Source organism: Rhinopithecus roxellana, chromosome 2 (genome assembly GCF_007565055.1).
Source record: "Rhinopithecus roxellana isolate Shanxi Qingling chromosome 2, ASM756505v1, whole genome shotgun sequence".
NCBI lineage: Eukaryota > Metazoa > Chordata > Mammalia > Primates > Cercopithecidae > Rhinopithecus > Rhinopithecus roxellana.
This window is the reverse complement of record NC_044550.1, coordinates 19,268,973-19,295,286: the sequence shown is the minus strand read 5'-3', so window position 1 is coordinate 19,295,286 and position 26,314 is coordinate 19,268,973. Positions and strand designations below refer to the sequence as shown.

Here is a 26,314-nt window from a genome sequence, read left to right as displayed (position 1 = left end):
CTTTTGTACAGTCTTATTTTTAAATATCTACTCTCTAATTATGTTATAGCAAGTGGCATAAAAATCTACTTTCCCAAGTAAAATATGAAGCTTTTGTCTTTATAGTTAGGAAAACACACAAGGGAAAAACACGTGTGGTGCTATGACAGTAATCCAAAGGATTATGTTTATTTACAGTTAGTTGATTTTGTGTATGCATATCTACTTGTCAACATATGGGTCATGTATGTTTGTTTCTGTCTGTCAAAAAAATTTACAGAAAGTATTTGTCTCATGAATGAAATTAGTTTTTGACTCCTTTTTAGCCTAAGGCGTAATTGTGTATGTTTTAGCTTTTGATTCTGTATGTCTGATTTTGTTTTATATGGAAGAATGTTTGTGTAAGTAGATTTTATGCTGACTTTCAATTTAACTGTATTTGTAAAAAATTGCTGTTGGAACTTGTGGGGTGTTGAATGAGCCTCTGAGATAATGTCTTTAGGTTAGTACTCAGAACTGAGAGTGAATGTGTTGTGCTTGATATTTCTTTTCTGTTTAGCAGTACATATAAGTAAAGTTAGGCCTGTGTATGTGGGATATTATTTTATTTAGAAGTAAAGAAAGAAAGAAGTGACAGAAACAGGCAAAGCATCCTCACATTTTCTCATGGTTCATTTGTGTTTGTTCTTCAATGTATGGTCAAAGTCTACACCCTTCCAAGTGAATGTAGAGTGATCTGTTGCCTACATGTTTAGCTTTTATCTTTTCCTTTTCCTCTAAGCTACTTTTCAGAAATATTTAAACCAGTAGATTCCTAAGTTAATTTTCTCAGTTTCTGTCATGCTTTCTGATTGGCAAACCCAGAATGAAGGCAAAAGATATACTCTTCCGTAAAATCTAAGCTTGAAATCCTAAGTACTTTATTTATAGAGTAAGGACCCATCTCCTTGCCTTTTATTAGTGTCTAGAATGCCTCACTTAACTTTATAAACTTACAAATTTATTACTGGGCATATATAGATGTTAAATGTTCTTACTACAATAATATTATATGCGTGTATATATATATAAATACATATATACATTGTACATGTATGTAATGTCACACACATATAAAGTTTATATCTATATAGCATGAGATCTACCTTCTCAATAAGTTTGTAAAAGTACAATGCATTATTGTTGGCTATAGGTACAATACCATATGGCAAATCTCAAGAGTTTGTTCATCTTGGTTAACTGAAACTTTATGATCATTGATATAGTAACTCCCCATTCTCCTCTCCTTCCAATCCCTGGTATCCACCATTCCAAACTTTGATTCTACGCATTTAACTATTTTAACTATTTTAACTATTTTAGTTACCTCCTATAAGTGGATTTGTCTTTCTGTGACATCGTATGATGTCCTTCAAGGGTCATCCATATTGTTATTCCTGGCATATTTTTAAAGTGGAAAAAAAAAAAAAAAAAAAAACCCCACACACTAAAATGTGAAAAAATCTCTATCTTAAAGAAAGGAAATTCAAAAGATAAGAACACATGCCAAAGGGTGCAAATTTTAATCCCCATTTGCTTGTGTATTAAAAAAATTCTGAAAATGAAGAATTTCAGAGCAGACAGATTCATAGGTCAGGACTGAGAAATTTGCAAAACCGGAGCTGTCTGGGAGAAAATAGCTCTAAATCCACACTTTAGAACTCTGCGTTGTTTTGGGGAAAATAAGAGTCACTAACATTCTCACTTAGCGACAAGTTTAATTCCTACTCATGGACATGCGCCAGGATCAGGTGTGAAAGCTGTGAAATCTAGGTCCAAAAATTCTGAAGAGGTTGCTGCTAGTATCCTCCCCTGGCGGCTAGCAGCCTTCTAACTTCAAGTTGTGGCTCAATGCTTGGATTTCTCTGCTCCTGACCGTTAGTGTCCGCGAAGCAGAAATGCAACAACTTTTGAACAATCCCTTGCTGTGCTTGGGAAGTCTCGCACTTGGCCACCAGACATCACCGAACTCAGCGCTTGTCTCCTGCAGCACTTCCGTGGCTCGCTGAACTGCTGCCACTGGCGCCCCCAAGCTCCAGCGCGTCCCAGTAGTTCCCGGAGCCGCCTTCGACCTTCAACGGAAGGGAATTGGACCTGGAGAGCCCCGGGGGCTGACAGGAATGACTTCTCTTGTAATTTCCAGGGGTTAGAAGGCAGGAAGTCAAGGGAGACAGGATCTTAAAGGCTCCCTGCCCCCGTTCATTCCTATCTGGGATTTCCTTTTCGCAAAAAGAGCAGTTGCCTGGCATGGTAAAGATGCTCAATCGAGCTGTGAGATCCTCCTCCTTCACACACTCCCTTGGAGGCACAGGCTATAACCAAACATGAGCGCACAAATAATACAATTCTAATGAGCAGATGCGCAGATGCTTACTTTTCTAAAGCTTCCATAGGGTTTTTCCAGCTCTCCCCGCAGAGTCAGGGGCTGAAGAAGGGTGGGAAGATCTAAGGAAGGGTGGCGGCGATCACGTGGTGGCAGCTTGCCCCTCTCCGTTTCCACCTTTGCCCTCCGCCTGTTTCCAAAGACCCCTCCAACCGCTGGAGTTGTTGGCAGGAATTAGGAGCCCCTAAGTTCCACTCACCCCATGGAAAAGCTATATTCCCCTTTTCCAGCAGTTGTGGGGCGGAGACAGAGCGGGAGGATGAGGAGGAAAAGCTGGAGTGGAAGCCACAGAAGGAGAAGCAGCACGCGGAGGTGGGGGAGCGGGGGCGGAAGCGGTGGGGGGTGAGAGAAAAGCTTTCACTCTTCGTCACTCTTGAATTGGGGGCGGAGGTTAAAAAAAAAAAAAGAAAAAAAAAACCCACTGTGGGAGTCTATAAAAAGCAAAGAGGGAGGGGGAGAGAGCAGAGAGAGAGAGAGCGGGAGCCCGAGGCGAGCGTAGCGCAAGTCCGCTCGCTTGGCGTCGCTGCGCTGGCAGCGGTTTTCTGTCTCTTGTGAGTCAAGGGACTACGCTTCGGGGCAACTGTGAGTGCGCGTGTGGGGGACCTCGGTTCTCTTCAGATCTCGAGGATTCGGTCCGGGGACATCTCCTGATCCCCTACTAAAGCGCCTGCTAACTTTGAAACGGAGCGTTGTGTCCTGCGAAGTTTGACACATAAAAGTTAGGAAAAGAGAGGAGAGAAAAGCAACTGAGTCGGAAGGAGAAGGAACTGGTGCGGGCCACCTGATCAATTAAGAGGAGAATTAAACCGCTGAGATCCCGAGGGGACCCAGGAGGTGCGGGGCAAGAAGCAACGGAAGCGGTGCGATCCACAGGGCTGGGTTTTCTTGCACCTTGGGTCACGCCTCCTTGGCGAGAAAGCGCCTCGCCTTTGATTGCTTCCAGTTACTGCAGAACTTCCTGCCCTGGTGGAGAAGCTGGTCTCGCTTGGGTTCCGCTAATTTCTGTCCTGAGGCGTGAGACTGAGTTCATAGGGTCCTGGGTCCCCGAACCAGGAAGGGTTGAGGGAACACAATCTGCAAGCCCCCGCGCCCCGAGTGAGGGGCCCAGTGTTGGGGTCCTGCCTCCCCTTGCATTCCCACCCCTTCGGGCTTTGAGTCTTCCTGGGGAACCCCTCGCCGGGAGATGGCCGCGTTGATGCGGTGCAAGGATTCGTCCCGCTGCCTGCTCCTACTGGCCGCGGTGCTGATGGTGGAGAGCTCACAGATCGGCAGTTCGCGAGCCAAACTCAACTCCATCAAGTCCTCTCTGGGCGGGGAGACGCCTGCTCAGGCCGCCAATCGATCTGCGGGCATATACCAAGGACTGGCATTCGGCGGCAGTAAGAAGGGCAAAAACCTGGGGCAGGTAGGAAAACCCTCAAACACATTCTTCAGACAGGAGAGGCAGGGGCCAGCTCTCTTGGGCTAGCAGTTTGCCATTGCATCTCGCAAAATTCGGAACATGGCCCCGGGTATAGAGAACAGACTGCTGGGGAGGGATTCCCTGAACAGGGTCTGCGTGGGTGGGGGGTGTCTGGGTGGCTGCTGGTCCTGCACTGCACGGAGTGAATGGGTTAGGATTCGGTCTCACCTTTGCATTGGGGCGTGGGCACGTATCAAGATCTAGTGCTTTTCTTTGGAGAAAGTGGTCAGGATGGTCCTTCCATTTAACACTGTGATCAACTGATGAAGATGTTAATAGCATTTAACCTGCAGCACCTATTAACGTGCCAGGCACAGTTCTAAGCGTTTTACATATTCACTCATTTAATCTTCACAACTTTGTGAGCTAGATGCTGTTGCTTTCCTATTCTGCTAATGAAGTAATTGAGGCACGGATTGATTAATGATTTGCCTAAGGCACATAGCTAGTATAAGTAGCAGAGTGGGATTTCAGTCTAGACATTGAGATATTGGGCGTTTAACCATTATATTTTACAATCCGGAGGGGGAATTAGTCCTTTTCAGGTTCTCCTTCCCTCCCAACCACTTTCTCTCTTCAAAGAAGTAAGGTCACAGACAAAACAACTGCAGTAGACACGCATTTCTCACTCACGCATAATAGTACATAAATCACCCGGAAGGAAGCAAAATGATGAGATGGCAATGACAAAGTCGTAGGCGCCAGCGATACAGCAGAATACTGAAGGCGTTTTTGAGAGAGGGAACTTTCCGCAGGCGCCTCTGTCTCTGTCACACAGACAGATAGATTGAAAGCTACTTGCAAATAGTTATACAAATAGACACGCACAGAGACGAGCGCGTACACTTGGTACCAGCTGTGGCTGGCGCGCAGTGGCCAGCAGAGGGGGCTCTGTGGGCACTGGGAATCACGACAGCTCCCCCTTCCGCTCCTTTTTGTGGGAAGCCAAAACTGAGAAAGCCAGTTTGCCAATGGCACACGCACCTCGCACAGCACAAGTGTCAACCCCTGGCGGCGGCCCAAGCCCCAAAGATCTGAGTTTCCTTGGAGCCGAATGATGCTGCGGTTCTGCGCGCTCTCGGTGTCCTCCGCCGCCCCTGTCCACAGCGCAGCCAGCAGGGTGAAGGTTGACAGAGAGGGCCAAGCCAGTCTGGGATGGACAGAGAGACAAGACTCAGGCCCGGGCTTGGCCCCCTACTGCCCTCTCACGGGGACAATTTTGCAGTTTTGCTAGTTTTGCAGTTCCAGAACTCTTCCCAGATCTTTGAAATGTCTACCATTTCAGCTATCCTTTCAAGGGATTACAAAATCAGCAATCAGATTTTTTTTAAGGTCTCAGGAAAAATAAGAAAGTACATATACGTACACACAAACATAACTGTTGCACATCCTCATACACGTGCACATGCCTACACGCTTATGTGACCACTTTCATTCGTTTTTCCTCTCCTGGGAGACACCCTAGGATTATCAATAGCAATGGACCTAACCTTTTCTTAGAAGTGTGTCGTAAGATGAAACAGGGGTTAGAAAGAATGGGTGCTCTCAATCTAAATCATGACTCCTCTAATGCTACTGACTTCAAATTTCATGTTCCCAGTTGAAGAAAGCTTAATGTGTAGTTCTCCCAAGGACACAGAGAAGCACTCAATAGTACTGAGGTTCCTTTCCATTCTAATCTATGTATTTTCTGGGAAATTTTTGTAAAGCGCTTTTTGTTTCTGTCCCACAATTGGGCCCACATACCTGATGTTCCTCTGTCAGAAGATCAGTTACACGCGTCTTTTCATTACCCATAGCGTTACACAGGTGAGACTGAGGAATGCATCCCACAACCTAGCTTCTTCTTTATGTTTTGATACTGTGTCTGTATATAAATCGGTATAAAATACGTTTTTATGTGGCTCCCTCTCCAAATAGCTACTTGATTATGTTTCTTAAAGAGTTTGGAAGTCTATTTACATCGCCTTACATTGAGAATTTATTTATTTATTTATTTCACAAATGGGTTGAATTTCTAATATGCTTTTCATAACATACCAGTTCTATGGAATATCTTTTATTATATTTACTGAAGTGGAATCCTAGATTGTTAAAATTTGACATTAAGCTTGTGAAAAAAATTGTTAACATATTCAAGATAAAGGTAAAACAAAATAAAATATTGGGTTGAATAGCAGGAGGATAACTGGCAAATGGGAAAATTTTATTTTGTATATTCTTGTTTAATGAATGATCTAAAGTATGTACCGTTATGAAGAAACAAATAGTAAAACATTTTCTCTTTGAAGTAAAAAGAATAATTCTTTGGCTATTTGCGAGTCTCTTTATCTTTTTTATTCTATAGTTATGTGGTTACCAACATTCTTACTATTATTATTTTCATAAATGAAATGGAAATTAGAAAGGCTATTACAGGGAAGATGTCATTTCCTTTTGTAGAGAAAAACTCTAGAATAGAAATGTAGCTGAACTAGAGTTTTAGGCATCACAATAGTAAAATATGATCGAAAATATTGGAATTAAAGTGTCAGCTAATCTAGTTAGCTAACCATATAGTATCATCCTAAGACCTATTAAGTTTGATTTCCCCCAACTCCCTTTATACTTGACAAATGATGTTGAAATAGATTTCTTTCAGGGACACAGGAGGAAGAAGCTCTAGGATGCAGCTTCAGGTCGGCAGATTGGAAGCTTAGTCCTTGGTGTTCTTTCTCTCCAATGGAAATTGCAAATAGCCTGTTTTAATTTTTCAGGATAGAGAATTGAATTTTGCCACTGCAGAAGGAATTCTTGAATAAATTTAGAAAATTCATTAATCCACAAAAGTGAAAAAGAGACTTATATGAGCTCTAAAGTTTTATTGAAAGTTGCCTGATTTCATGTAAAGATAAATATTCTTATTTACAGGAATTCTACTTGTTCCATAGGCAAGATGGATTATTTGTAATATCACTTCTAAAATGTGCCTTTGAATTTTAGAAAAGATTTAGAGAGAGAAAATCCACTGTTCTCCAGAGGTGTTACATTTCTCAGTTTAGGTTTGCTTTCAAAGACACCGTATGAGTTATAAAGGAAACTGACATAGTAAATTGAGAGTGACAGTATTCAGAAGATTGATACAGAATTAGCAAAAATTGAACTGCTGAATTATTCACATCAATGTTTTAATTTGCCTTTTCATTTGCAGCTATTGCTAATAAGTACTGCATGTATGTACTATATTTGTATACAGGCTAAATTAAGTTTCAGGACTGTTACTAATATATTTACATAATATATAAATATTTATGCATTTTAATATATATGCCAATTTCTAAGGAGACTGTTTCAGATGTTCTAAATTAAAAGTAATTTCAAACAAAATCTTCAACATCATGTGAATAAATATATTTTGACGAAGTATGCCATTTCTCAATGCTACCTCTGAAGTTTGAGGTGTTGACTTTTATGAGCCACCTTCAAAACAAATTTTAAAAACCCAAACTACTAAAAAAATCAAGCTTTGCAATTCACATATTTTTCTGTGTGAATGAAAAACCTTTGGATTTGTGTTTGCAATTGCTTCTTTTATTCTACCTTTTTTGTCTTTTTGAGACCGGCAGATGAATTTAATTTGAATGCAATGCAGTAGCATTTTGCGATTCTTTTAAAAGTGACTAGAACAGTGATAATTATAGTTATAGTTTAAATGTAGATGAGCTTTCTGATATGTGTTTCTCAAAACAAGCTATGGTTTAACATAAATTCAGATTCTATGCTTTTCTAATATGACTTGGACACTTCAAGGATAGTGGTTTGGATGAAGTTATGTGTGAGAAAAGAATGAAAATTCACTGAAAGAGAAGCTTGAACAAGTTGACTGAAGAGCACTAATATTTGTAGAGTGCATTTTCTTTAATGAAAGTATGCTGTATCTGTATGCACAAACATTCATGAAAGTGCTCACTGAAATAAACTATATACTCTATTTTCGGTAAACGATCTCTTCGCTTTCTGAAATCATCCATGACTTTTTTTTCTAACCTCAGCCCAAATTTCTCCTGCTTAAGAGTAAATAATCTGATAGCCTCTCTGGACGTTGACTAACACTAAATATAATCAGGAAATAAAATCATTTTTATGATTAAATTTTTTAAAATAAAGGAATTTGAAATAATCCATATTAACGTTCCTTTCTTCTCACCACGAATTATAGAAAATTGATAGTTGATACAAGTGGAAAGTTAGCTCGTGAATAGCAAGAAATTTTAATGATAATCTAATATGAACATCCATCATTTTATTTTTGTGTTAGACTAGAGAGCACAAGAGGACAAAGTTGCTCAAACTTACTCCAGCTGTGACTCTGACCCTGTCATAATCTTCTTGAATATTCTTCTCCAGTACAAACGTTTGCACCTTCTTCTCCTTTCCAAGATGTTTTGAAACTTATAATTTTAAGATTAGGTAAGGCAATGTCATAGAACTATAGCTAGTGTATTCTGATCTAGGAAAATATTGACTCTTCTTCATTTCCTTACAAACTGCTTTAAACGTACATTAAAATAGTCGGTTATATTTTAGAAGAAATTTATAATAGTTAACATATTTGCCATTTTAGACTCAGTCTCTAATGACTGTTTATTCTTTAGTATTGAATTAACAGCAAAATCAATTACAATCTTATTTCTGCCTATGACTTTCTGACAGCCTGCTGGAGTTGTTTTACTTCCTTATGCCTCTAGTCACTTGTGCTCATTTATAACAAGGAGATAAACCTGTTTTTAGCAATTTATCTGATTGTTCAAATGGTTTATGTGATATTTGTGTCTGCCTGAGCCTCTTACTGAGTCCTTTTTTAACAACCCAGAAGCATAAACCAAAAGGAAGTAAGGCTAATCATAATTGATAGACATTTTGCATTATGTAGCATCGCTTTAAGATTGCGCAGAAAGATTTAATACAGAATGCATAAGAAAAATTTAGTATTACTATTTGAGGTAAGCGAAAGTCAATTTTCTCTTCCTTCTCTGTCCACTCTTGACAGGAACTAGAGCAGAATATCATATTTTTCTCTAATTGTTGTGTTAGGACAAATATAAAGCATTCTTTTAAAGAAGTCAGTCAATATAACATTTGGTAGGTTCTTTTCTTTGTAATGGCAAATTGAATCAAAGAAAACTTTAAGGCAGAAAGATTTCAATATCCTGTTTAAATTTTTTAATAGAAGTAATTAGTTTATGTATCACTAACAACAAAATTGCTACACTAACATGTATTCCACAACCCCTGAATCTGTACAACAGATTATATTTTGGGAATCTCAATAATAGTTTAGATTTCTCTATGTGCTTTAAATAATAAATTCAGAAATAAAATTAGCAAAAATACAAAAGTAGTAAATTTTTAAAAAATGTTACTTATCTTTTTCCACAGAGTCAAAAGGGACAAATGGATATCAGATATCCTTTTAAATACTTTGCAGTATCTAATTTAAAATAAAACAATCTAAAGCAAAAAAGAACAAATCTACAATTTTAAAAAATCAATGAGCTAATAAGTACATTAAATGACAAAACAAATAAAAATATCACAATTAGGGAAACTGACTTATCAAAGTGATAGATCTGTCCAAACCTCTCCCAGGAGACATTAGATCTTCATGTTATACTTTATCATCTGGAATAAGATTGTTCTTTCTTCAGGGAAATAGAAGAAGTGAGTGATCTTCAGGTATATTATTTCCTTAAACTAGCTTGCAAGAACTTATGGCACACAATAAATTATAATAAGGGGTACCATTAATTGATTATTCACTCTGTGCCAGGCATGAAACTAAATCCTCAATTGCATTAACTCTTTTGATCCTCTAGGCAACCCTTTGAAACAAATCCTAGTATCATCCTTATTTTTATAAATGACGAAACATTTAATAAATAATAAAAACATTCCTGAGACACAGAGAGGTTTTACAATGTGTACAAGTCACATCGCTGTACATGGAGAAAGTTAAAGTTCAAACCTAAGCAATCTAATATTAGAACCCATATATTAAACCACCTACTTATGCTGCTACAATATGCTGTTTATTCTGAATTTAGGAGAGAACATGAACACTTACTCTTCCCTCTCTATACTTGAGTGACATGGGTATAACTCCAATTTAATTGAAAGTCACAACAAAATCCAAACTCCCTGTTGCTCCCCAGCTGCTACTCTGAGAAGTCTAAAGTGTGTTAGTACTTCGTGGATGCTAAGGCAGGCACCATAACAATACATTATTTTCACCTCTGCCTCTACTTCCCTCCCTGCCTTCCCACATAACCCTATCTTTCTTTTACTCTTTCCCATTAAAGTATAAAATGATAGTGTCACCCCAAGTAGAAAGTAGATTCTGTTGCATAAAGCTTATTCTCTCTTCTTTCTTCACACCCAGCAAGAAATTCCCCTGTCCTCATCTTCCTGAATCTGAATGTCACTATGTGATAGAGAAGCACAGGCACAGGCTTTCCCAATGGCTCCTCTGCAATGCCTTTGTTTGTTTGGCTGACATGTCCTACATCCTGATCAGATGGGGGAAATTCTCTAAATTTAGAGTCTTGTATTGCTTTTGCTTTTTCCTTACCTTTGACCCCTTCTAGCTGCAGTTCAGATAATCAGATGATCTGTGTCAGCATCACAGCACTACAATTTCAAACAGGTTTTAAATTCCACTCACCTCTGATTAGTTTAATGTGTTTGGAAAAGTCAGTTAATCTCTCTAGTCTTTCCTTTTTTCAGTATACCCATAAAATAGGGATAACAATAACAACAACAACCATAAGAGTAATAATGCTTAACTTACTGGGCAATGGTGAGGATCACATGTGATAATATATATAAAGAAAACTTTGAAGAATAAGAAAGTGCACTTAGTTGTTGTGCTGATGTCATTATTACCACTGCCATTACAGAAATAAGTAAAGTCAAATGCTCATGCACCAAATAAGAAGTGGCCTCTTAATCTTCCCCACCAAGTTGGGCAGAGGTACGAGAAGGAAAAAAATGAACTCAATTACTCTGAGGCTAAGAATTATAAAGCAAAACGAGACAAAATAAACATACACATACAGATGATGTGACATTTCTACTATGTAATGTTTACATTAAGAGAGATGATAAGTCAACGTTGTCTTGTAGAACATAAGCACACTGGCAAACAATTAAGTAATTAGTGGAATTGTGGAAAGAGCATGGAAACAAGGGTACCCCAGATGTTAAAAATACAATCATAGTAGGTGGAGATCATAAGCAAGACAATATTAGTTTTTCAACCACAAGAACCAAAATAATTGAACATCATGTTAGTCTGCTTCTAACAGTATTCATTTGAAATTTTCCAAAGTGAGAAAACCCCTGCACTGGCAAGATTCTTGACACTTTCTATATAGTGTATTGGCCAAGACAGCTTGCTAGGATTTTGGAAGGCTAACAACCTTCATTGAGGGTCAGCTGTCTCTTCCAGGAGGACTCAGAAACTGGGAATTCATTGTTTCTATATCATTTTCTTTTTTTTTTTTTATTTTGAGATTTTTTTGTGTGATTTAGGTAAATTGAAACATTTTAGTAACGTTAAATCAAGAGTGAAATACATTTCATGGAAGCATGTGATAAATTTCATTTAACATATTGGAAACAAACTGCCAGTAAATGTTTCTATCTGATAATGGACTAAAAAATCTTCATCCAAATGAGAGGCAGAGGGAATAATTATCATTTAAAATCACCTGAAATTACAACCACATTCAAATAATGGTTTTCACATTCTATTTCCTCTCAACCCTTTGAAATTTGGAGCAGCAGGTATTGTGTTAGTCTTCTGAAATGCAGAGTCTTTTTTCCCCACTAACCGTGCTCCGTACTCTCGGCAGTCTATTGTCTAGTCCTTATGCCTAATTCATTTTTTGCATGTTTACTATTATGCTATTCTGTTTTCTTCTCTGGTTCATTCCTCTTTATTTTCTTCACTTATTTCTCTACAATTATCTACCTAGAAATGTGAGCTCCCTCAACAGTTCTCTTTTCTTTCTGTTCCACTTTCTCTTCTTTACTGACATTATTTTCCTTTTTGGAATCACCTGCCACATATGCAGCTGTCTACTTTTAGTTTTATAAAATTTAGGCCTCATTTCTTGCTCAACTATTTTGGAAATCCTGCCAGAAATAACAGTAACCACAACAGAAAAACCCTTGATAACAAAAATTACGCCTTTTTTTATTAACCTCATATTGTCTGGAGTCGGGCAACCAAGTCTTCATGATTTCTGACATGATTAAATGACAAAACAAAGTTATCAAAAAAGCCTATACATTAATTAAAGCTATAACACTCAAGTGTGATTACTGAAAATTTGTTCTGCGCTCTGGTCTATTTCATCACTCACGGGTGACGAAACAATGCTATGTAGGTTCTTACCAAAACAAGTGCTTTTTGTTTCTTTAACCCTACTTGAGTATTTGGAGTTTAAGTTATTGAGTATTTGGAGTTTAAGTAGACTTCCATTTTTTTTCTCTGTGATGGACTTGTTAAAGAAACTCATGTCTGATTAAAATGTGCAAGTAACTATGACTTAAGCTCATAAAATGTTAATATAATATGCACAAATATTTTAAACAGCATATATTTATCTTTATATATTGAAATACGTACTAGAGTTTTTTGCTATTTACTTTTCATAAATAATATTTTATTAATTTTCAGTGTGAAAAACCTTCTTAACATTTACTTTCAACCTGATAAGAATCTTTTAAAATGCTTGAATATTTTAATAACCAAATAAGAGGATTCTCCAAATGTGCTTAAGTATTATCATTAAAGATAGAGAGTTTTATAGAAAGGACCAAAAGAAACTTTTATTATCTAAAAGTTTCAAGAACTTATACAACAGACTAAAGCAGGACACACAACTGGGTAACACATTGGGAACTGCCTAATTTAACTTGCTTGTTTTACACACGAAGAAATCGGATTAAGAGATGTTTCATGATCTGCCCAATGTACTATAATCAATGCCTGTGACAAAGAAATTCTCACTGGAACTTGCATCCTCTGACTTCTAATATAAACATTTCAAATAATCAGAAGAAACACTTTCTGTTAAATATTGAATAAGAAAGCTCTGTGAAAGAATTACATTCAGTCGCCTTGAGTTGATTAACTACCTAGTGGAAGAAAAATTATACGTAGACTCTTTTTCAGCTCTAGATTTGTTTAGGTCAAAATGTATTATCAAAGTTTACAGTGTCACGATGACAGCTGTGTCAATCAGTTTTAAACAAAGTTAATGAAAGGAAGTGGCTTCGACTGTATTGTTGCTCACTTTTTCAGTCCTGATACTTTAACGGCATGGTTAGCAAGAAGCCTGGCTGGAAAGTCTGCACAGCAATGGCAGGAGCACACAACAGAAAGGACAAAAGTGGTGGTGGGGCTGCTCAGAATGCAGGGTGCTTGTCTTTTTCCAAGTGCCAACTAGGATAGAGGCCAATGGCTTTTAAACTTTTCTGACAGAAAAAGAAATATATTTTACACTGTGATTCTGTATCCCCCCTTCTCCACTCACACTCCTAAAAAGAGTTTCGAAAATAAACTATCTTATAGTAGGTAATACAGTATGACTTTTCAATTTTAGTCCTTCTCTTCTGCTGTGTGCTATTATATTATTCTATCTTTAAAAATTTTTTTTATTGTAAATCATTATTCATCGAATTGATCTGAATACCACCGACTCATTAGATTACTGCGCTTCCTGGGCAGAGAATTTGGGGCATTGTGCTTGGAGATCAGCAGTGTTTTAGGAAGACACTGTCTCTGAATCAGCTCCAGTGAGGGATGCTGGAAGCAGCCTGAGCTTCATGTAGAGAAGTATCCACTTTTCCAGTCCTCTCCCAGTTTCCCTTCTTCAACTTCATGCGGACCTCTGACTTAGAGGGATGGGCCTCTTTGCCTGGGGATATGTTTAATCTCTTCCTCTCTCTCCACTTCAGGGGTAAGTGAGCCATAACTATGAAACATTTGATACTCTGATGTTTCACACATGATTAATCTGTGTCTGTTACCTATGTTCCCTCTGGGTATATGCCTTGTGCACTATCACACTTTAATTTCGAAGAACATACTGTTGAAAGGGGTTATGATTTCTGCATGGGACAGCAGGTGAGCCTGAAAGCGTGCTGGATATCAATTTAGAAGAAAACCTCGTTAACTTATTTTTAAAAAATATGCAGGACCTCAAAGAAGTTATCTAACACCTTTAAGCCTTAGGTTTTTTATTAGTAGAATGGTTATCATAACAGTAAGTCCTTTCTCCATCTCTTTGCAAAGCATAAAACACTGCTTATTTGCCTCAACATCATTAGAGGTTGTTTTACAAAAAAGAAATTTAAAACCATACCACCCTGAATTTATGAAGTGTAAATCTGAATTAAGCAGTTAGAATCAACCAAAGAATAATTTATAATTTTGGAATCATGAATCTAGTTTCTGTTTTGATGGATTACTTTTTAAAAATATGGGTGGAGAGATTGAAAGTAGAAGTTTTTTGTTTGCTTTTTTCGTTTTGCCTATTTATTTTGATTTTCTTGGATTTGTTTTAAAAACTAGTATCGGTAGTCATACTTTCATATTTCTAGTAAGAACTTAGTTTTTTGTTCTTGCAGGCAGGCTGCAAACAGCTTTCTTGCTTGCTGTTAGAATACCCTGTCTATTCAAGAAGAGCCGTATGCCTTTATTTTTTTCTGTCATGCCTGGGATGTGCTACTATTTACATATTTTCAAAACACCTTGAACGGCTTGATAAGAGTCTCAATAATAGATATCAGTATATTTTTAAGGTTCTGAAACTAAGTTTTAGGATCGTATTTTGGACACATTATAGGTTACAGGCTTCAGAATAGACAAAGTTCAGAGAAATAACCAATTGTAAAGCCAGGTTTTACTGGTGCAAAACCACATAGATTAGGACAAAGGAAATATATTTTGTCAAAAACTTTTTGAAGAAGAAAGTGAATGTTTTTCAAAGCTGTTGAAAACACATTATTGTATTGTTACACAAGCGTCAAACAATGTAATAAGTCCATTTATTCATATTATATGTGCAGGAATCTCAGAGTGGTAACCTAATAAATATGCATATAATAATATAGGGGTAAAATTTGTGTTCAGAGAACTAGTGTGATTCTTTTTAAATTGTTGTTAATAGGTTTCATTGTTTTTTTAGAGTAGTTTTAGTTTCGCAAAATAGTTTGACTAAAAGTGTAGTAAGTTTCCATAAACTCCCTTACCTCCTCCTATCCCTAGCTTCCACTATGATTTGTAGTTTGCATTAGTGTGGTAAATTTGTTACAACTGATGAGTCAATGTCGATACATTATTATTAATAGAACCCATACTCTTTGCGTTTTGCATTCTATAGGTTTTGACAAATGTATAATGACATTTATTCATCATTACAGTATCATACAGAATAGTTTCACTGTCCTAAAAATCCTCTGTGTTCCACCTATTTACCCATTCCTCCTCTCTAATGCCTGATATTCGTTGATCTTTGTACTATATCTAGTTTTGTCTCATCCAGGATGTCATGCAGTTGTAATCATATCACATGTGGCCATTTCTGATTGGCTTCTTTCACTTCATAGTATATATTTAAGATTCTTCCATGTCTTTCACCATGATGCTTTTGTTTTTATAAGCTAAAATTGTTTTCCAAAATAAATGAATACTCTTAATTTTATCCAGCTCTGAGTGTAATCTTTGATTTCCAGTTTACTCAATATGTGAGCAAAAGTAATGAATTATAGAAATATGATTATTACTCTTTAATAGCATGAAGAAAAGTTGAAGATTATACTCTATGGAAAAATTGCAAAGAGGGAGACAATTGTGGCAAAAATAAGGCCAAGGATTATAAACTATCAATTATATGATTAGATTCTCAGGAAAAGTTCTATATATCCACCTTCCCAGGAGTTACATCTACTTGGACATTTGACAGGCAACTCAAATTGAACATGTTCCAAAACTAAAAACAGTATTTATTTCTCTTAAACTTGCTTCCCTCTTGTATTCCATATAAAGGTAATTAGCATTGCTACCCAACCATTTGACCAAGTTAGAAACAATCTAGGCTTCCTGCTTTCTATCCCTCCTCCGAAGCAATTATACTGTAATTTATGGGATTCTACTTCTTCCCTAATAGTAATCCTTTTTTACTGATTTATTGCCATCCCAATTTTTCATTGCCTTGATTCAGACCATTGTTTTTTCTCAATAGATTACTACAATATTATAAATGTTTCCTACTTTCTGAAACATTATATACACTACTTCTAAAGTGAGCTTTCTAATGTAAAAATCTGATCAGTCTATTCTCCATCTATGTCCATTTCTAGAACATGAACATGTTCATCTATGTCCATTTCTAGAACATGAACTCCTCAACATGGCACACAATATCATCAATTATCTTATTTCTCTCTACTGTGTCCCTCAAGCCACACAGCTCATGAGTAGCAGAGTTGGGATTTAAGGCCAAGCAGTCTTTCTAAAGTCTGTACACTTAACCTACTTAATCACCGTGCTAGACTGTCTCATATAAGTTGGAGGCCATAGAAACCAGCTACAGACCTTCTATTGGTATATTTCAAAATTCAGATGTGATTCAAATTCTTCAGGTAAGTCAGTCAACTTGCTAATTGCTTACTTCTTAAGTGTATTAGATACTATGATCACAGTCAACAAACATTTAGGACAAGGTATATGTAGCAATAAAAACAAATGTAATGCATTTGAAGCATCTAGTTGAAACTTTAAGGTTGAAAGAGGCTCCCAGAAATTGTCTAGTTCATGATTCTATTTCTAATACAGTTTTATAATTGGACAACTTGATGAGTTTTTATTTTTTATAAAGATTTCTAAGGGTGAACATTTGTATTGTATCTCTTAGTTATCTAGTTAACTTCAATTAAGGATGGAAACATTCTGCTTTTTGCTAGAAGTGAAGCAAATGAATAAAATAAACTGGATATCAATATCCACTCAAAAACTTTTCCTCATTAACAGAAAATGTAATCAAGGGATTTTAGTAATTCTTCACAGACTATACCCTGGCTCTTTGGGCAGACAGTCAGGCTGACTTATAGGTACAAGCAAGCTACCTCCACAAACAGTCAGGAAAAGGTCTGATTGTGCTGGGCATTGTGCTGACATTGTAAAGAATTGATGTCTGTTTTTTCCCCACAAATATTGTAGGAGAAATTAAAGTTTGATTTTTTTACCTTCGTAAATGCCTCACTGTTCCCTGAGAAGGTCTGATTCTAACTTCGTAATTTTCAAAGCACATAAGAAATATTAGTGAGAAGAGGCAGGCTCACAGGAAAGTAGAAGTGTGGGGAGAAATAACTAGGTTGGAATGTAGGAATTGGCGGTGACTTCAGCATTGATTGGTGTAGAGATGTCGGTAAAGTGGACAAGAACTTACTGCAGGTAGGGCAGAGCAACAGAAAATGTGCTGAAATATATCAAATTAAGACGTTTGATAAATAAAGACACAAGTTTAAAATACTGTCATAGATTTTGTAGTCAAACATTCTCAAACATTATTTTCCATATTAGTCACCATAGAGAACTCATTCCTTTGATATTGTTATGCAGACCTTTGTTTTGAAATTAATTTAGAAGTAGTTTACATGTTTGTTTATTTTAGGCCATGACTTTAGGGCCATAAAAACATTATACGTATTGATTTACACACCACATTCAAAATACTTGGCTCTGAGTGGCTTTTTGTTGTTTCCGTAAACAAAGTACCCCACAGAAGGTGAGAATGTCAAATAAATGTGTTGTTTCTCCAAGTAATTTTTTCAAGCTCTAACAAGCATTCTGAGTCAAGGATTCAGCATTGTGATTATAACTGTAAACCTTTCAATGTCAATTGTTTTAAGGTGGAAAACCCTCAGTTGGGTTTAGAAAGTCTTAAAATTTAAAATATAATGGAATATTATTTTGTAATCTGGTCTTCTCCATTAAAAGAGCATGGTCAAAATTCATGTAATATGCTTATTATTTCCAAAAGAATCATGGTGTTCTAGAGGCAGTTAATGAACGTTGGTCAGTGGTATGTTCTCCACCCCAAACCCATCTTTTTTCTGAAAGAGGAGGCAGGAACAAATCATACTCAATGCAATTCCCCAGGGTCCAGTCTGGTGGCACACGTTACTTCATGTGCAACTTAGTTAAAATGTGTGCACAGAGACACACACACACAAAAAGCCTGTCAAAAATTATTTTTAAAATGAGTTCAATTGTTTTAGATTCCACATATAAGTGAAAACATGCATTATTTGTCTTTCTGTTCATGGTTTGATTTAATTATTCTAAATTGTATTTAATAATTGTAATATTACTTGTACCCATAGATTTACACAATTCTAAATTGTCAATTTGCAATAAATTTGTTTTTAATTTTAAAAAGTTATTTTTAAAAAAATGCAAACCCATCCCATTAAAATTAAGAGGAAAGACTAAACTTCTTAACCCATAAAAATGTTCTTGCAGTTGTTCAAATTAATACATGCTTCCACAGTACTCTTTGGAAATCCTTGTAACTTTTCTTGTTTGCCTATTTGCCCTGCTGCTATCTTCCCAACACTTTTCAGGAGGAAATGGCTTTTTAACAAGAAAAATCCTCTTGAAATTACATTTCCAAGTGGGTCCTGGCCACAGCATCTGCAATGTATTGTAACATTTTTGGTCTTTTTAAAAATTCTCATTGTTAAAATCATAAGTGGCCAATACTCAGGTCTTCTGCCACAGCCATCCCAGTGATTGACTACAAATTGAATTGAAGTGTGTACTATGAATTTTCTCATTAGAAAATAAAAGCTTTCAACACCAAAAAGAAACTATATTTGATGGCCTGAACCTTATAAAATTAAGACCTAAAAATATAACCCTGGTTTTTAGCAGAAATCAATAAAGAATAGTGTAGCTCAACCTCACCACTATTTTTTTTTAAATGTTCACTCTGGGAGAGTCAGACACTAACAAAGAAGATGCTCTAATGGTGGAACCAAGATGTTCTGGATATTCAAGGACTATTTCAAATATCTTTGGAAAACAAAGCCAAGGCAGTGAACACATAATTCATGACAAATCCATGCTATTGGAATTAAGAATTGTACACTCAGTGAAGTTTCAATAGTAATCATCATAGTGAGATTTAATGTAAGATATTGAGGGAGTGATATTTTGTAGTTTTGATGCATGGAAAGGAAATGAAGAACATAACTGACTGCTGCTTTTAACACAATGATGAACAAAATCAATTAGGATAAATAGACCAACTTCCAAATCACAGTCATTGCTTATCCATGTATAATGCAGTCTGACGTTAAATGATGCAGTCTGGCATCAGTATACTACTCTAGTATATTCCTAGCAATATGCTACACACAGCATTAGTGTGACTAGATATTTGAGAAATACATCCTTTTTTTCTGGAAGATAGTGACAGCTAATATTTGTAGAGCACTTACTTTATACCAGGAATTTTATGTTGCCTCATTTAACCTTCCCTAAACACTGTAAGCTTCTGTTATGTGCAGAGTAATCAGTAAATCTTTGAAGGAGGTAATCAAGCAGGAAGGATGATGCCAAAAAAGTGACCATTTAGGTTTTGGGCAAGCTCAATACTTGGTATCTGTGCTCCCATGTGACTCAGTTTCAAACTCAGAATTATTTGATTAAAATTTTAATATAGGACAGTGTTGCCTTGTTAAGTGAGAAGACCACTTGAATTTGGTTTTTTTGGTTTTGTTTTTTTAAAAGTGAATGAGATTGGTTTTTTCCCAAGTTGGAGTTCTATTTTGTTTTGTTTTAGGAGGTTAACATCTCTATACAGCTGTGCCCATAAACTCTGGAAACATTGTTGAAGTTCTTATCTTCTCGTCTCTGAGGAGAAAATCCAAAATGACCATAATATTCAAGAGGACCAGATTGTAAATCTCTCTTCAAAGCAAAAAACAAACAAACAAAAACAACTAAAAACCACCGCCAACAAAAAATAACATTTTAAATACCCGATAACTACTAGTAGTTATTGAAGGGTGACAGATTGTAAAACAAGGACTTAAAGATAGTTTGCAGGAAATTGAGGTCCCCAAATTGCAAGAGTGTTAGTTTATACTTTTTTAGATGCCAGTTTTAGTAGGAAAAAAGATAGGCAGTTAATACTAATTATTCAATAGAGTTTGTATTGTTCACTTGTTTCCTTTGACCAGATTTTCAATGATCAGGACAGGGTATGGGTCAAATATCGCATCATGTTTTAGAAGGGCTAGGAAAGAGATATTCCCTTGTTGATCTGATTGTCATAAACCCAGCAACCCATACAACATTTTTGGAATGTGCACATGTTTAACACCTGGAATTATAGTCATACTTCATTCGTCACCAGAATGAAAAGCCAAGGGCCGACTAAAGAATTTCTGAGGCAATTCTTCTGGAGCTAGCAATATACCCTACTTGTCATCTCTCAGATATGAGCCTTTAATCCCCTTTTCCTAAAATTGTTTATTTTAAAATACGAGAAAGGCTAGGGATGTTACAACCGAGTTCTGAGCTTTCTGTTTTAAGAATCTAATCCTTCAAACCCATCTTCAGCAAAGAGACTGGCATTTCATGTGCTGAGCAGATGATGTTCTGCAGCTCTGGCCAGCACACATGTACAGCTGGGCCGGTCTGGCACACAGGTGTTCTGATTTGGACCTTCTTGAAATTCTGACACCACACTCTCCTCCATTGGGAAAGATGACTTGGCTATGCTATTTTCTAGTGACAACAGATATACTGACCGAACAAAAACAGCTCCAGCTAAGGTGATAACATAACCCTCTGACTCAGATTGAGCTCAGATTGAGGGTGTATGGTGTGTTCTAAGAGTCTGAGCCAACTTTTTGGTTTTGATTTCCTCTTTTATATTGCATATTGTCATTCATGTTTCCTCCCTTCACCTCTCAGAATTTTGGGTACTTCTAAGAAGGGTGGGAACATCCCTCGGTGGGAAAAATGCTGGAGTAATCAAACAAACAAAGCTAAAAATTTGTACTGAAATGGGTGTTTTTTCAATCGTTGGTAAATATTGAGCAACCACATTCCAAAGTTAAGTAGTCTGCCAGCATTTAAAAATGAGAAAAACTGGCAAATTTATTAAACTTCATAGCATTTGACAAAACTACTGTAAAAGTAAAAGGAGATTTCAAAAATATAGGCAATAAAGAAGAAATATCATTGCTGTTCCTTCTGCATAATCTTTTATATAATCATTTCAGTCTCACCAAAAATGTTTCTCAGTGCAGAGCCCAGATGTTTTGAAGCTTTTTTTTTTTTTAAGAAAGCAATATTTAAGAACTTTTCCATTCCTTTCCATCTTAGTAACAGCTGCTTCTAAAAACTGCTTATAATAATCATGGCTAAATAGGAAAAATAATAGTGGAAATGAATGAGGAAAGTAGATTGTATCACAGTTTAGGGCTTTATATTGTGTCATTACTTTGTCTCTGATTCTCTCTCTGTCTCTCTAACAAAAACACAATTTTTAGAATTGTCTCAATTAGTAAAACCCACTCATCTTCACTCAAGTGTGCCCTAAAAAATCAATGGGCTCTGCCTTTAAACAGCTATAATTGCTAAACTCAAGAGGAAACTAAAAAATTATTATCCAGATGGGATTTTATCCCACTGCATTAAGATAACTTCAACCTTTGCCGTTAATCTAAACCGAATCATATATTGAAGAGATATTCTGATTTTCAAAGAGGGAAGGTTTGTTCTAGTAGAATGGTGAGCTTGTTATTGATTCTGGACTACATTATAGAATGGATTATAAAGTTAAATACTTAGGGAAATAGAGACACCTAAGAAACAACATAGGTTTATTCAGAATGAATTATGACAAACTAATTTCGTTTCTTTAACATGGGGACTGGTATGAGTATGAAATTTCGTCCTCACCATCTCCAGTCACTCCTTTTGTGACTTAATGGTCTTCTGGCTTTAAATACCACTGTATGTCGATGATTCTTATATTTATATCTCTAGACAAAATGCCTCTCTTGAACTACATATTAATATATTCAAGTGCCTACTTAACATTTCCACTACTAGATATTTCATATTCAGCATGTCCAAATCCCATCTTTTCCCTTTCCCAAACCTGCTGCACCCATGGTTTTCTCCATCTCAATTGATGGTTAGTTTTCCAGTTGCTCAACCAAAAGCCTTGGATTCATCCGTAATTTTTCTCTTTCCCTTATACTCATATTCAGACCATTAAGAACGCCCCTTAGCTCTGTCTTCAAAACACATCCTTAGATCCAAAAAAGCATCTCTATAGAAGTATGATAGTACCTTACAGAAAAATAGCTAAAAACAGTAAAAACAAATTAAAAACTAGAATAAAAGTTGCTCACCAAAAAATAATTTAGGAATTTAAATTAGGCTGAATAGGATATACGCAGGACAGAGCAGACCTTTCTAAGAAAATAGCTCTTATACAAATATGAGAAACATCTTTATTTTGTAGTTTAGGGTTTGTTTTTATCTATCTATATTTAGAACATTAAAAAGAATTGATATTCTAGAAACCAATGAAATAATCAAGTCTGTCAGTGTCAGGGCAGGGAAAATTACCAAGTAGCATTTGTTAAACATGCTCTATAAAAATAGAAAACTTTTATTTTCCACAAATTAACTATATTTTCTTCATGTCTTTAATTTTTTAAAAGATTTTTTTCTATGTTTTGGTACATATATAGCAAACAGTGAATGCTAAGCAAACAAGGAGAATGGCTTTTTAGATTTTCCACGATGATCTCTAATGCTGTTCAGGTAAGATGGTGACTTAGCTCCCCTCATACTCAGACTTTCAAATAACTTTGCTCTAATCTGACTCTTTGGAAGGGCAGGCCTTCTTTGTTGCTTAAGGTTAAGAAAAATTATATCACACAAAAGGTGTTTTGACAATGTTACCACCCCATTTATCATATGTTCCAATTTTTATCATAAGTATTAAAATTTTCTCTTTTAATTTTCACTCCTATTACCAATATTTTTTTATCTATCAGACTGGTACATAGACATGTGAGGGAAATTGTATTTGTTTTATCAAATAAAGGCATCTGCTTTTGCCTAAATTTCAGGTCATTCTGTGACCCCATTAACAGAAATGAGTATTCATGTATTAAGAGAGATGAAAAGTACAATTATTTAACTAACACTGTAGTATTCACAATTTAATCAACAAGACAGATTAGAGAACCTAGATATAGATTGAGACATAGACCATTGATGGAAGAAGGAACTATTTAAAAAGTGATGCTGGAAAACATTGGGTAACAATGTGGGAAAAAGTGGTATTTGAACACTATGTTACTACATACAAAAATTAATTTCCAATGGATTAGTGTTTTAAAGGTAAGAATACTAGTTTATTCAATGTACCATGAAGAAAATAGAAAACAGGGCACTAAGTGGGAGATGTATGTAGTACCTGTAGTCAACCTAAATCCCATATGTCTAAAGATTCCTGTTTAGAATATATACAAAATCCTATAAATCAATAAGGAGTTACCAGAGAGATAAACAATCCAATAAAAATGGGTAAAATACATGAAGAGGCACTTGACAGAAAAGCAAAATAATGGTTAATAAGTATTTGTATATGGACCTCGATCTTATTAGTAGCAAAAAGAATGCAAATTAAGATACTAATCTTCCCTTTTATGACATTAGGTTATCAAAACTTAAGAATATTAACAATACCAAGTGTATAGGTACCTATGTAAAACTTTAACATATGGTTCATGGGGTGTAATTACGGCAATCACTTGGCAATATCTTATAATTCTGGATATTCATATATATCATGATCTTGAAATTCTACTTTTAAGAATATAACCCACAGAAATATTTGAGCATGTGCACAAGATGGTCTGTGTAAAATGGACCACAGAACCACTGCTTGTCATATCAAAAGACAAGAAACAATCCAAATGTTCATCATCAAGATAATGTATATATAAATTAGGGTAGATTAACACCAGGGAGTTAACACTGGTGAATAAATAAATAATGTACAGTTAGAAATAAACATGAATGAGGATTTGAAATACAATGGCTACTGATAGAAGACTTTGTGTGTGTGTGTGTGTGTGTGTGTGTTTGTGTGTGTAGAACCTATTTTTAATTTCATTTATAATTGACTAATTGAGACATAATTGTACATGTTTGTGAGGTACAGTGTGATGTTTCAATACATGTGAACATTGTAAAATGATCAAATCAGGGCATTTAGCATATCCATCACCTCAAACTTTTATCATTTATTTCCGGTGATAACTTTCAAATCTTCTTTTCTAGCTATCCTGAAATATACTATACATTGTTATTAATGGTAGTTGATTTTCTATGTAATAGAACACCATGACATATTCTTCCTATCTAACTGTAACTTTGTACCCCATGACCAGCCCCTCCCCATCTCTCTCCCTGCTCCCCTCCCTCCCTAGTCTCTGGTAAACACTATTGTAGTCTATAATTCTATGAGATCAACTTTTTTATATCCTACATATGAGTGAAATAATACAATATTTGTCTTTCTTTGCATGGGTTATTTTACTTAACATAATGTCCTTCAGGTTTATCTGTGTTGCTGCAAATGACAGGATTTCAGCCTTTATACAGCTCAATAGTATTCTATTGTGTATATATGCCACATTTTCTTTATTCATTCATCTATTGATGGCCTTTTAGGTTGATTCCATCTCTTGACTGCTGTAAATCATGCTACAATAAACATGTGAGTGCAGATATCTCTTTGACATGCGGATTTCAATTCTTTCGGCTATGTACTCAGAAATGGAATTGCTGTATCATGCCATAATTCTATTGCTAATTTTGAGGGAACTCCATACTGTTTGTTACAATGGCTGCATTAATTTTCATTCCCACCAACAGTGTATGAGTTCTGCTTTCTTCACATCCTTGCCGGTATTTGTTATTTTGTCTTTTTGATAGTAGCCATTCTCCGCATTTCTCTGATGATTAGCGATGTTTAGCATTTTGTCATATAATATCTCTTCTTTTCAAAAATGTCTATTAAGGTCTTTTCCCCACTTTTAAATAAGATTATTTGTTTTTTGCTAGCGAGTGGTTTGAGTTCCTTACATATTCTAAATATCAAACCCTTGTCAGATGCATAGTTTGCACATATTTTATCCCATTTTGTAGATTTCCTCTCTGCTCTCCCCATTGTTTCTTTTTGAGTGGAAGCTTTTTAGTTTGAAGCAATCCCATTTTTGCTTTTGTTGCCTGGGCCTTGGAGGCCCATGCTTGAGGCCCTATCTAAAAATTTATTGCCCAGATCAATGTCATAAAACATTTCTCCTGCATTTTTTCCTGGTAGTTTTATAATTTCAGGTGTTAACTGAATTAAGTAGCTAATCCATTTTAAGTTGATTTTTATATATGTGATAGATAGTCTAATTTCATTATTTTACATGTGTATATCCAGTTTTCCCAGCACCATTTATTAAAGAGACTGTCCTTTCCCTAATGTGTGTTCTTGGTACATTTACTGAAAATTAAGTGGTTGTAAATGTGTAGATTTATTTCTGCATTGTCTATTTTGTTCCATTGGTTTATAAGTCTGTTTTTATGCCAGTACTATGCTGTTTTGTTTACTATAACTTTGTAATGTATTTTTAAATCAAGTATTAATATTATGATGGCTACAGCTTTGTTCTTTTTGTTCAAGAGTGCTTTGTCTACTCAGGATCCTTTGTGGTTCTATACAAGTTTTAGGATTGTCTCCTCTATTTCTGTATATCATCTATTTTTCTAAACAAGTTACCCAAACAAGCAAAGAAAAGATAAATAATATGAAGGATAGTGGTAATTTTGGAGGGAGTCAAGGAGTTGGGATAGGGGAGGTACACTAAATAGAGGCAGAGTACTGATGTTGTTATAGTTCTTGAGTTGAATGGTGGGTTCACTCTTGTGGTTGATAATCTAAAGATGTTTAAATATATTTTGCATTTATAAAATATACTAAAATATTGAAAAAGATATAAAATATATTAAGAGATAATATAAAAGAAAGATCTGAGAATCTTTGTCTAACCTGGGGATCTTCCATTCAGGTAAGATACCTGCAGACGGGACTCAAGGGAGAGGCAGATATCTCTGAGTACATACTCTGAAAAGTGTTATTTTATAAGTATTTTATAGAAGGCATATGTTGCAATATCATGATAAACAGTATTAGAGAAAGTTTTATAAAAGGAGAACTTGGACCTTAGAGAATGCAGTTAAAGCTTTTACAAGTTTCCTCCAAGAACAATGACAAAACCCTTTCCCACTCTTGCACTTCCCC

General features: G+C 35.9%; 1 protein-coding gene across 2 annotated transcripts in view; it reads left to right on the top strand.

The window, feature by feature from the left end:
• The first annotated feature begins 2,819 nt into the window (after positions 1-2,819).
• DKK2 (dickkopf WNT signaling pathway inhibitor 2) overlaps positions 2,820-26,314 on the top strand; it is a 110,608-nt gene continuing 87,113 nt past the window's right edge. For both annotated transcript variants that reach the window (XM_030913467.1, XM_030913463.1), the window contains exon 1: positions 2,820-3,806. In XM_030913467.1, coding sequence (XP_030769327.1) covers positions 3,585-3,806 — 222 coding nt within the window. In that variant the 5' untranslated portion in view covers positions 2,820-3,584. The remainder of the gene's footprint in view (positions 3,807-26,314) is intronic.